This window comes from Podarcis bocagei (genome assembly GCF_964188305.1).
Source record: "Podarcis bocagei genome assembly, chromosome: 7".
NCBI classification, from domain to species: domain Eukaryota; kingdom Metazoa; phylum Chordata; class Lepidosauria; order Squamata; family Lacertidae; genus Podarcis; species Podarcis bocagei.
In genome coordinates this window covers 56,601,165-56,614,372 of record NC_138132.1, presented here as the reverse complement: position 1 = coordinate 56,614,372, position 13,208 = coordinate 56,601,165, and the positions used below count along the sequence as shown (strand labels likewise).

Here is a 13,208-nt window from a genome sequence, read left to right as displayed (position 1 = left end):
TTTGGTTTGGATGAAGCTTTTGTACTTCTCTTTGTTTCATTCCCCTCCCCCCGCCCCACGGCACTTTAAAGTTCCTTTTTGACTGACAGTTATTCAAGGGCTGCTTCTCAGGGCTATGCTTGCATTTTTGAACGCTAAAAGAAAAGAAAAAATACAAAGTCTACGGTATCTTGCAAGACCCCGTGTTGTCTGTCACATTTGCTTTCATTTTATTCAATCATGTACCTGTCACTTTTGCTGAAACATGACTCCCATTCTTTATGCGCTGTTTTTCCACTTCTTAAGCACCTCCATCATCTCTTGAAAATTAGCCTTCCTTAAAACACAAGCTGCTCCCCCCCCCACTCTCTAAACCAGCCTTTATACACACACCAGCAATCAACAGCAGGAGCAAATTTTGCCACTGCTGCAACCAATTGTGTTTGGAAAGTATCAAAGCGAACCATCACACAAATTGCAGGTGGGGATGAAGTCAAAGGGAGCTCTTTAAGTGCTCCTGAGTGCCAAAGATCAGGTGCTCTCTTTGCACCAAGAGAAGTGGGTGTTAAGCAATCAATTCTAGTATTGGGACTGTCGACTGATTGCAGGATGAAAACTCTGGTTATAAAGGCCATTCAAACTCCATCCTTGAAATTTAACTTCTGCTGCTTTCTAATGGAAATGGGATACTGATAGAGGGCTGGAGCAAATCTTTGGCCTTGGCCAGAGGAAAGGGGGCTGTGCATGTGGTCCTTTTCTTCTACTGCTTCTGCTTCTTCCCTAACCATAGAATTTATTTCCTTCTGGCCTGCCTCTTTGACTTTTATATTCAGCAGTCCAGCCTCACACATTCCCTGCCTCCACTGTCTTGCCTAGAGTAGGCCCTAACTCAGGGGTGAGGAACCTCAGTGCCTTGAGAACCTCCCTAGGCTACAACCTGTCCTCAGGCCACAGTCCCTTTCTCAGGCCATAGTCTTCATAGGCATGCCCTCCTTGAGTCATTTTGCCTGGCTGGAATTTTCCCTTGAACTGGGATCATGCCGCTTACTTCCTCAGACAGCAAGATGTGTGTGCATGTGCAGATATGTGGAAGCCTCGGACTTTTGAGCGGCTCCCAGGAATGAGCCACCCGGCTGCTCTGCCTCCATGGTGGGGGCTGACCTTCACTCCACAACAAGCCTCCCACTTTCTCCTATACCAGTCATGGCCCCTATTCCTGCATCTGTGGATGAGGGTGTTCCATCCACCCAAACCGGATGCAACTGAGTCATGCCTAGGGGGTGTGCTTTCACTTCTCCAGAGAGCCAGTGTGGTGTAGTGGTTAAGAGCGGTGGACTCGTAATCTGGTGAACCGGGTTCGCGCCTCCGCTCCTCCACATGCAGCTGCTGGGTGACCCTGGGCCAGTCACACTTCTCTGAAGTCTCTCAGCCCCACTCACCTCACAGAGTCTTTGTTGTGGGGGAGGAAGGGGAGGGAGAATGTTAGCCGCTTCGAGACTCCTTCGGGTAGTGATAAAGCGGGATATCAAATCCAAACTCTTCCTCTTCTTCTTCTTCTTCTTCTTCTTCTTCCTCCAGCATTGCCTCGCCAATGTTAAAAGAGGACACCGATTTGCATAAAATTTGCATGTGCTAATGAGTATGCAGTAAATTCACATTTGGAAAAGATTACAGTCTAAATAAAAATTCAATGCATCTCATCCAATAACGGAGAAAGCTGTGACCTAGCCCTGTGTGTTCCTGCTGAGTCTGCCACTATGGGGATAGGAGCCCCTCCCCCAGCTCCTCAGCTGTTTATGCATTGTGTGAAGAAAGAAACCACAGACTAGCCACAACATAAATACATTGGTCTCATTAGGGTTGAGTTTGTTCAATTGCATTAAATACATAGCCCTGTTTCTGAACACTCTAAAAGAATTGTGCTGCTCCATTCCCTCAGCCCTCATTGGCCAGAATTGGTTCTTAGTAAACAGCTCGGAAGAACCTCAGGCCTGGGGTTAAAATGTCTCTCCCACCCTGCCCAAAATTCTCAGTCTGGCCCTCAACATCTTCATTATTATTAAATTTATATTCTACCCCCCCCCCCCGCCGCCGCCGCCCCTGCCGCCTCAGGAGCTCAGGGTGGCAACACAGTATTGAAACAATGCAGTAAAAAAATAAAATAACTGATCTAAATGATCTAAAAAGTAGTTGGGGTAGTGCAAGTGCCATTGTCTGGCTGGAACACATTCTCTGAGAGAGCCTCTTCCCTTCCTTGCTGAAGAATAGAGAAGGATGTGTGGATGTGGGCAGAAACTAGCCTACTGTAGAAAGGTAAAAATTGCTGCCATTGTCCTGCTCACTTTTGCCTCTGGCCTGGCCAGCTGCTGGCATGTGGCCTCTGGAAATTTACCCAGAAAATAATATGGCCCCCAGGCCCTTAACTGCAACGCTGCTTACTTATTATTTTATTTTATATTAATATTCATCAAGACCCATGAAGCTATTTGGGCACCTGCAGCACACACATACAAATTCCAAAAGTGCTTCTACCCTTCCCTGACTATTAAAATGCAATAACATTACACAACCAACTACTGCCTTGCTCTTTCATGACACCCCAAATAAGCTGAAAATACACACAGATTTTCATGCAGGTTATAGAAACTGGCATAGAAATGGGGAGAACTGGAGACTGGAAAAGGGACAAACTGGGAGAGAGTTGACAGTTTTGTCTGACCCTAGCAGAATATCTGCGAGGGGGATACCAACCCCCAACCACCTCCCCTATCCCTACGGCCCTGAGACACTGAGAATGTGAAAGAAACCCTAAAAGACCTTCCATATTCCTCATTATGAATGATAGGTGAAGTTTAAGAGGACCACGTATTTGCACTAATCAAACCTCTTACACAGGGGCACGGAAAATAATCATTTGCTACCAAACTATCCTGAAATTTTATATCTGCATATATCTCAAGAGGTTCAAACTATGTACTTAGTAGTTTGAGCTCAACCATAATTATATCCTTATTATCTTCATAAGATTTACTTATCCCATTATCAACTCCCTCCTCCATTGGAGGTCAGCCGTGTATCCTTTTTATTGCCCATTTAATCCTTCTACCCACCAACTCCTTTCTGATTGATTCACTTATCATGCTTCTTAGCAGACGAACGCTTTTAACATTTAAAAATAACCACGTCCCTTGTCTCTTTATTCTGTCCAAAGCAATGTCTCCCCTCCTTTCTGGAGTTCAAGTTCTTTACTCACTGATTTGGCAAAATAAAAATGGGTCAGCATTCTTTTTAAGTTTATTTGTTGTCCGTGCATTGGTAACTCCCCCAGTTAGTGTGATGGCAGTGTGGTGCAGTGGTTATAGTGTCAGACATAGACCTTAGGAGACCAGGGTTTAAATCTCTACTCAGCCACAAAGCTCACTGGGTGACCTTGGACCAGTCACTGCCTCTCAGCCTAACCAACATCACAGATTAAATGGGCGGGGGATGACGACCATGTATCCACCTTAAGTTCCTTGGAGAAATAAGGTGGGATATTAATGCAACAAATGAATAAATTGTTGCAATGCCTTCTATACGGGATACCCTTTGGGTTGGGCTTGAGGTGGCAGCTGGAGCAGAATGCAGTGGCTAGGATGCTTATAGAGACAAAGTACAACCAACACATGACACATTACTTTGTGGGACTTGCTCTGGCTGAAATTTTGCTGCCAAGTAAGTTCAAGGTTGTGGTACTAACATATACAGGTAAACTCCATACATCTCAGAAACCAGGTTATTTGAGGTCCTGCCTTATCCCTTATACCCAGTAGATTGTTGCAGTCTGTGGAGGACTTACTCCTGCAAACCCTATAGATCTCAGCAGTGCTTTTCTTTTCCAGAAAAATAGATGCTGGTACTCACCTTGAAGTTGTTACAATAAGTGACACACCTTTTAACAACAACAACCGGGCAGGTACTGCATACCCTTAAGTACCCCCCCCCCCTGAAAAACAGAACTGGATCTCAGAAGCCTGCTCCACGGTTACTTAGAGCAGGACAATATGGGAATTGCTGTCTCCTTGCATCCCTATGGACAGCACAGTCTTATGCATGTCCACTCAGAAGGAAGCACCATTGAATTAAATGGAGCTTACTCCAAGGTTATATGATTGCAGCCTGCATAAGGTGAGGAGTGAATATTTTACTCACATTGTTTCCAGAAGTTACAGCAAACAAGTCTCCATCCACTGGCAGTAAAATAAAGATTAAGAGGTTCCAGATGGCTTTAAACAGACAATTACTTGGTTTCATTGCAAAAGGATCATGCAATCTTTGGATTAGCACAGATGCAGGCTGTAAAATCTCCCTTTTGGAGAGATCCGGTTCTTTTCCAGAATTTGCTGGGTTGAGAGCCAAGTCGCATGGCTCCTTTTCTGCTTGTTCCAGGAAGCAGGAAGAGAGAAAAAGACTGAAAAGGGTGGGAGCAGAGGCTGCAAAGCCACACCCACTCTGGTAACTTGAGCTCAGGGCTCAGGTTAACCCTTTCATGCACACAAATGTTAGCCAGTAATTGTATGATAGTTTTGGACTTGTTGATAGATCAACATTCAGTAAGGATTCTGTTATATCACTCAATGCACCACTATAGTTCATGAGAAGTTCTAGGAACCAAACTCAACTCAAAACTGATGGTTGGGAAAGAACTCCTTACTCAATGCCTTTTAAAAGATGGAGAGGGGATTGTGCTGCACTTCCTGTGCAGAAGAAGTGAAGGGTAGAAAAGTCTGAACATGCACAAAAACATGAACACATAATCCATCCATTTTCCTTATACACAGAGGTAGTTTGTAGTAAAGTGATTCATTATGCCTTGCTTTTAATTATTATTATTTTTAATCTTCACACCGATGGCAAGTGAGAACAGTCTCAGCCTAATAAATAGTGAGAGACAGCTGTTCTTATCCAGCATGGGATCTCAGGGGCATTCCTATAAAATCTATTTCCTCTTAAATAGATTTGCTTGGCATCTGTTACTGATGGTGACACCCCATTTAAGACATCTGTCCCCAATATTTGAGTTGAGCAAGTGCCTAATAAAAGACCAAAGCAAACTGTGGCATGCAATCAACTCTAGCAAATGGTGGTAACTATGGAAAATGATTAACACACAACTGTAACAATTGATGGAGTAATTGCATCCCAGCTATGGGAGCAATTTTTAATAAGGGGTTACACTGGATGAAAATTATACTGATAGTGTCAGAAGCCACACCTTACCTAATGACCACTGCTGGCTATTTTATTTTTCAATAAGGATACATAACCAGATGCCATTATCTTTTTGTGTTGATTGATGTTTGGTGGTTGAGATGATGTTTGTAACCTTGTAATGCACCTGTTCAGAAGAGCAATTATTGCCTTTTGTTCCACGACTGCTAATAATCTGCCACTCAGGCCCATTCTGATTGGAAGAGGGAAATGAACACATCCTGGATATGTGTGAAATTGCATCAGGTCTACAGAGATGAGTGTTCTGAAGTCTAAGATCTATTCCATTCTCTGTTTTCTTCTTTCACTTAGGAGGGTTTGCTTAAATGAGTGTTTAGTGACATCCTCTGCAAGCCATTCCAATGATGAAGGACCTCCAGGACCTTGCCAGAAGCTTGAAGGTAAGAAACAGCTGGGCAATTGCTCCCAGACTGTAAATTACTGTTGGGATGAAGCTGATCCAATACCTGAATCCAAACCTGTATGTGTGTACTATAATCCAGGAGCCTAAAGTGTTTTATGGGGAGAGGAAAGCTGGAGGGAGTACATAACACATGAAGAGCCTGATAGATAAGGCCAATGGCCCATCTAGTCCAGCATCTTGTTAATAATAATAATAATTTATTATTTGTACCCCGCCCATCTGGCTGGGTTTCCCCAGCCACTCTGGGCGGCTTCCATAGAAACCAAAAATACACTAAAATATCACACATTAAAAACTTCCCTGAACAGGGCTGCCTTAAGATGTCTTCTGAATGTCAGGTAGTTGTTTATCGCTTTGACATCTGATGGGAGGGCGTTCCACAGGGCGGGCGCCACTACCGAGAAGGCCCCCCTGCCTGGTTCCCTGTAGCTTTGCTTCTCGCAATGAGGGAACCGCCAGAAGGCCCTCAGCGCTGGACCTCAGTGTCTGAGCAGAATGATGGGGGTGGAGACGCTCCTTCAGGTATACTGGGCCGAGGCCGTTTAGGGCTTTAAAGGTCAACACCAGCACTTTGAATTGTGCTCAGAAACATACTGGGAGCCAATGTAGGTCTTTCAAGACCGGTGTTATGTGGTCTCGGCGGCCGCCCCCAGTCACCAGTCTAGCTGCCGCATTCTGGATTAGTTGTAGTTTCCGAGTCACCTTCAAAGGTATCCCCACGTAGAGCGCATTGCAGTAGTCCAAGCGGGAGATAACTAGAGCATGCACCACTCTGGTGAGACAGTCCGCGGGCAGGTAGGGTCTCAGCCTGCGTACCAGGTGTTGTAACCAGAAGTCTATATACTACTCATAACAGCAACAACAATATGAAAAGTGTTTCTTATAATATGCAGATCAGTTCCTGGGTGTCAGTTCCTTGAAACAATATAACTCAATGGTATTTTGCATGCAGAAGGTCCCAGCTTCAACCCTGGTATTTCCAGCCAGAGGCAGCAAGATTGGGAAAAACCTCTGCTTGGGATCTCCTTGGAGCTAATGGTCCATCCTGTACAAATCAGCTTCCTGTGCCTTAGGGTTAGGCCATGGGCAGTAGTCTGGAGTTAGCCAGGAGTCATGGGACCCAAGAACAGCCAGGGCCAAGCAACCTGTAAGGAAGAAGTAAGGAATAAGGACTGTAGGGCAAGTCCACACCCAAGTACAGCCACGTTTGCAGGGACACACAAAAGCTCATGGAAACTGTAAGAGAGAGGTGACCAGACACCTGGAAGACATCAACAATATTTGGAGATTTGCTCATAAGAAGTTGATCCAAGCTTGACAGATGATTCCTACATAGTGTCTCTTGACTATCACTGCCCAAACTGTGAGAGTATCTCATGAAGCAAAGCTCAACTGCAGCATGGAGCCCTGTTATACTCCTTCCTGCCCAGAAGGATTCATTGTCCAGCCTAGGTGGGTGCAGCCAGCCTAGGGCCTGTACTTCGCTGAGAAGATGTTGCCTGCAGTTCAGTAGTTTACCCACATGGAGCAGCTTCATGAAGATCTAGCAGTTTCCGATGATATGTTCACAGGTGAGAGTCCTGTCTGTGTCTGTTCAGTGGAATGGTTTGCTTGGTCCTCCCAATATGATGAACACACCCTTTCTCCCTCCTACAACCCAAACTATCACAGATTTCTTTTAATTCCTCCCACCTATTAATAAGTAACGAAGTTCCCTACAGCTAGGGAGGTGATCTCATTCTGATGCACCTTTGCAAGGACTCGTGACATGAATTCCACCTCCACGTCGAAGGCACCAAGCCTGCCACCTGCAACAGTCTTCAAAGTGTTTAAGCATCCTAGCAGAAAGCTAATATTTGAAATTTGCAAAATGCAAATCCAAGTAAAGCCCAAGTCAATCAGAAGTGACGGGTGGGGGGCACCACTCTGTTTTGGTCCAAATGCATGCTTTAAAAGGTCACAGCTGGTGCAATTATCCTTGCTAGGCTTTGCGTGTGCTCAGCTGTGTGCTTAGAACTGCCAAGAGCAGAAATACAGTCAGAATTCTTAAATATAAGTGTGATTATAAAAAATAAGAAAATAAAACAGAGTTAGTTAAATCAGAGGAAAGATGAGATGGGAAAGGGGGAGTGGCTGCCCAAAATATGGGGGATAAACTGCATCTCTGCATATGTTATTGGACTACAGCTCCCATCATCCTTGACTTTTGGCCATGCCGGTTGGGGCGGATGGGAGTTGGAGGTTAGGAGCACCCAGAGTTAGCTGTCTCTGGCCTAGAGTATTTCCAACATCACCAGCAGGAATATCCAGCAGGTTATATCCAGACTAAATTAGTTGAACTTTGTTCCTACTGAAACAAATGGGACTCAAGTTAAGTCATGGCTACTCTGTCCCATTAATTTCAATAGGGCCCAATTGGCTTAGTCTGGATCTAACACTGGAGGCAGCCAGATGGAAAAAAGAGGGCAGAGTGCTCATGCACCTTTAAGAATTGTGCCAAAGAAGGAAGCTACCTCCTCTTTAGCACAACTATTAAATAGGGAACCTGGGGCCATCCCAATGTTGTTGGACTCCATCTCCCATCAGTTCCAGCCAGCGTGGCCAATGGCCAGGGATAAAAAGAGCATCCGGAGGGCCATAGGTTCCCCAGTCTCTGCACTGAAGGCACAACTGTCCTCATCATTTTCACCAAGCCATCAAAGAAACACTTCATTGAAAAATGTGTTGGAAGGCATTATGAAACCCTGTCTGGGACTTTCAAACATGTGAGTAAGCTAACACAGCGCACTTGGGGATTATGTCAGTAGTAGAGCCTATGGTTTGTATGCAGAAGATCCTGGGTTCCATCTCTGGTATGACCAGAGTGGACTTTGAGAGACTTTTCTCTAGAGTAAAGCCTGAAGTTTCCATACAAGAACATTTCTGTCAAAGTGCCTAATGGTAGGGCTGGTTGTGCATTTTGCCCTGCACAGTCTTATGAGAGTTGCTGTAACTCCATCACTTGTTCCTGGTTAGTTGGTGGCTGATCACAACCAGAATCATTTGATAGTGTGGTACAATGGTCAGAGTGTTGGACTAGAACCTGGGAGACCAGGGTTCAAATCCCCACTCATAAAGCTCATTGGGTGATGCTGGGCCAGTCACAGGATTGCTGTGAGGATAAAACTGGAAGGGGGGAGCCTTGTTCACAGTCTTGAACTCTCTGGAGGAAAAGTGGGATAACAATGTAGTAATAAATGAATAAATAAAAAAACACATTGCATAGCCTGCTGTTTTGATTGTCCTGGTGTATTGATTCACAGTACACACTAAATCCTCTTTTAGTGGAGCCACTCTACTTAAGAGGAAGCCCAGCCCACCGTGTGAAATGAGCTCTGAAATATTGTGCAGCTTATCCCCAGAAGATCCAGGGATGACCATGTACACTCGCTGGGATGAGAGGAATGCCGCTGCTTATAATTCAGCATCTCATTTGAGGCTTTAGGTAAAGCCTGTCTCTGCAAAGTGCCATCTGCAAAATCACTGAGGAAGTTTCCTGCCCCAAATTGCTGCTGGGAATAAATGTACGAGCAGATTTGCTCTGGGACAACTTGCAGCATCAGGGACGGAATCTGATATATGTACTGAATACATACTGCATACTCTTCAAGATGTGGCACCATCGCAATCGGGCTCCAAATAGGTTGCACAAGATTCAGTGTCTATATGGATGCTTATTTTTCAGAGCCGTTTCAGAGCTATGTAGCTGTTGGTGATGTTTTAATTATGGAAATGAAAGGCTTGAAATGTATATTGTAAACAATGGATCATATTATTTGGATAATAACAACAAGTATTTTCTGTGGGCTCCCCACAAAAAATAGTAAAAGTACAACACAACATCAAACTGAAAACTTTCCTGAACATAGCTGCCTTCAGATGTTTTTTTAAAAAATCACATAGCTGCATATCCGATTGACATCTGCTGGGAGGGCATTCCACAGGGCAGACACAACTACCAAAAAGGCCCTCTGTCTGGTTCCCTGTAACCTCACCTCTCACAATGCTTCAGCCAGATTGCTGATGGGAGTATCTGGTTGACAACATGTGATATCATTGTTAAAGCATCTGTATTGTCTGTCTATCTACTACCAAATCAGGATCAACGTCCTTGTATAAATGTACAAAACCTGGGAAAACTTAGGTTCGGGGCAGCTCAGGGACTGCCTAGACACAAAAGTTGTTGAGTTAGTTTTTGTTTTGTTTTTTGCCCCACGTTTGCCCCCTGAAATTGAGGTTTTGAGCTTTTTCTTTAGGAAAACCACCCGGATGCTATTTCTGACAGGTGAATCCCAGCTATGTCCAGGAAATTCCAGGTGTATGGCAGCCTTAATGTAACAATAAATCCCTCTTTACATTGAACTCCGGAAATTGTAGCTCTGGGGGGGGGGAAGAGGGGCCCCCTACCAACTCTCAGCACCCTTAGCAAGCTACAGCTCCAAGAATTCGTTGGGGGAAGTCATGACAGTTTCAAGTGGTATCATAGTACTCTGCACATATAGTGTGGATGTGGCCTTTATTCACCGTCTTCTTAGATGCAACACATAAGCAACAGCTTTGGATCCCAGCTGGGTTCCTATAATAACATCAATTCTCACCCACACTTCCACGCCAGTTTCCAAATTCAACAGGGAGAAATCTTAAATCCTGCCTCATTGCCTCCTTGTTGGAATTACCTTACCCTCCAGCCTGCCAACAGAATCAAAGCCCACATTTTCTCATTTTTCTCTGACATGACAGCAGCTACATATCTGTCCCCCTCCCACACTTTGCAGCATAATGTCATTTTAATACAAAGTCAATCCAGAAACAGTTCATATGAGGGGACTAGTTCTCAGGCTGAAATGAAAGAGTGGATTCTCTCTCTCTCTCTCTCTCTCTCTCTCTCTCTCTCTCTCTCTCTGTGTGTGTGTGTGTGTGTGTGTGTGTGTCTTTCTCACACAGAGAGTATTATTTTTCGTATTTCTGTATTAACAGACTTATATTGGGGTTTCTTTTATTCCGGTGATATTCGTTGCAGTGGCAGATACCTTTATTTCAGCCCCAGGTATTTCCTATAATCACCTCAGTGGTCCCCCAGTATCACCTCATTGCATGTGGAAGTTTCTAATTAAAGTTAGAAGCTCAAGGCCACAACAGGCATGATGTTATAAGGTCTCTGGCATGGCTGTTTGGTTTCTAAATATAGCAGCTGCAGAGAGAGAGGGCTTACAGCACCAGGACCAGAACCAGGGAGAGACATGCTCAAGCCCAGCTGCCATTTTGAGGCCCCCCAGGCCTCTCTATTTGGCCCTTGAGACCTTCCCCAAACCATGCCCTTCATAGCTCCACTCTATGCCATCCTCAAATACTTTTGTCTGTCTGAATATGTCATTGAACTGTGAAAATTCTCTTGTGTGACTGGATGTAGGGTGTGTGTGTGTGTGTGTGTGTGTGTGTGTGTGTGTGTGTGCTGTGTATAAACATGTGAGTTATGTCATGGCTGGGCATACTCTGCCCACTCCTGTCATGTGCCCCCTGAAATAATTTGCATAAAAAATTGTAGTTCTTGGCAAGGTTTTCTTCTTAAGTGTGCAGTTGGACAAAAATATGGAATTTGGGGGGGACAGTGCACTATTGGAAAGCCGATAACATACAATTTGAAAAATAGGAACAGGGGATTTAAGTGCGTTAAGCAAAAGTGGTTTTTAAGCACTGAAATGACAGGCAGTGTCAGAGACAGCATGTTCACAAATTAGATAAAGGTAGATTGTTCTCAGTTTCCAAACTGAAAGCAAACTGCCAAAACCATATTGAAACACTTCTTATTGTCTGAAACCTCCTCCAATTCAACTTCATCTTCAGGCAGGTGAAACTTCATCGCATCCTTATAAATAAAAAGCCTTAAAGTGTTCTCTCTTGTTTGTGTGTGTGCCTGTCAGTTACTGAATGAAGACAAACACATAAATGAATGTTTGGTGTATAATAGAGTAGGAGCCTCATACCCAGCGTTGCTTGGGAATTCCAAGAAACCCAAAAAATCAATGCAGTTTTGAAAAGTCCTGTCTGCCATGTTGATTCAATATGGTATTCAATGGTATCCAAACATAGATGAAAACCTGCTTCTGGATTTCAGGGACCATCATGAAAAATTTGATTACGATGTTTTAAAAGCTATCCAAATGCATAGTGAACAGACAAAACTACTTTTTCAGAATATAGACTAGCAAGGAATGCCTTGTATTGCCCAGGAATTTGTAGAAACCATAAAATATTGTGATTTTTAAACAGATAGTGTAACTTGTGACTTTGAACCCACCACGCTGAAAACTGGGTGAAGTCATGCCAAGATAACATTTTGGTTCACCATCTTGATTCAAAATGGAACCCATGCCCAAATGTAAATGAAAACTGTCGCCCCTATCTCAGGAAGCCTCATGTTGAGTTTTGGGACAATATCTCAAGAGGATTTAGAAGCTACGCCAAATAAGTGGATAAAGTTACACCAAAATCAGGTTTCAGTCTGTCATCTTGATCCAAAATGGTGCCCAGCACCCAAACATGGTTGAAGACCCCCACCTTGGAAACCTCTGTGCCAAAAACAGCAATGATGATGATGATTTATTTATCAAAATTGTATACCGCCCCATACTTGTAGATCTCAAGGCGGTCCACAACATAAAATTACAATATAAAAAACACAAAATACATAATAAAAATATGAACGAAAACAAACCAACAATCTCCCCCTTTCCACAACACATTTAAAAGGGCTCTGGAAGTCAATCCACCAAAGGCCTGGTTAAGGAGTCTTTCCTGGTGCCTAAAGGTGTGTGATGAAGGTGCCAGCTGAACCTCCCTGGGGAGATCATTCCACAAGCAGGGAGTTGCTGAAGAAAAGGCCCGTTCTTGTGTTGCCACCCGCCAAACCTCTCGTGGAGCAGAGAAATCAAGAAGGGCCTCAGAGACTGATCTCAGCATCCAGGTAGGTTCATATGGAGAGAGTTGGTCCTTGCTTATTTGAGAGGCGGCCAGACTTAAGCCAAAAAGAATGGAGAAGTCATGCCAAAGTCATGCTTCAGTCTGCTATCTTGATTCAAAATGGCAGCCAGCAGCCAGACACCTACAACCTGCCACCCCTAGCTCAGGAACTCTCATTAAGTTTGGTGACCATATCTTGAGGGGTGGCCAAATCTTTGGAGAACAGATGGATGGGCAGACAAACCATTTTCCAAAATATATAGTAGATAAGAATTACTGGCTCCTGTGAAGGAACTGCCACTGATACAGAGCATAAGCAAGGAGCAAAACACACTTTGTGTTTATTCATCTTTTTAAAAAAAGTTTGTGGTGTCCTACAGGGAATTTGTACAATTAGGGGAGATTGCTTCAAAATACCTGAAAAATGTGTCCTTCACCCCTGCTCTAGAGCAACATAACAGGTTGTATTAGTGTAACTCCTACTCAGAGCAGACCCTTTGGGATTAACGGGCATGAATAACTTTGCTTCACTCATTTCAACGTGTCTACTCTAAGC

General features: G+C 44.1%; 2 protein-coding genes across 2 annotated transcripts in view; one reads left to right on the top strand and one right to left on the bottom strand.

Annotated features, from left to right (window-relative positions):
* The window catches only part of CDH13 (cadherin 13), a 715,034-nt gene extending 710,633 nt beyond the window's left edge, over positions 1-4,401 (bottom strand). The window contains exon 1 of the mRNA XM_081201168.1: positions 4,171-4,401. Coding sequence (XP_081057294.1) covers positions 4,171-4,272 — 102 coding nt within the window. The 5' untranslated portion in view covers positions 4,273-4,401. The remainder of the gene's footprint in view (positions 1-4,170) is intronic.
* LOC308591485 (tigger transposable element-derived protein 1-like) overlaps positions 1-13,208 on the top strand; it is a gene marked incomplete at its 3' end in the record, with an annotated part of 500,687 nt that overhangs the window by 57,377 nt on the left and 430,102 nt on the right. The window lies entirely within an intron of this gene.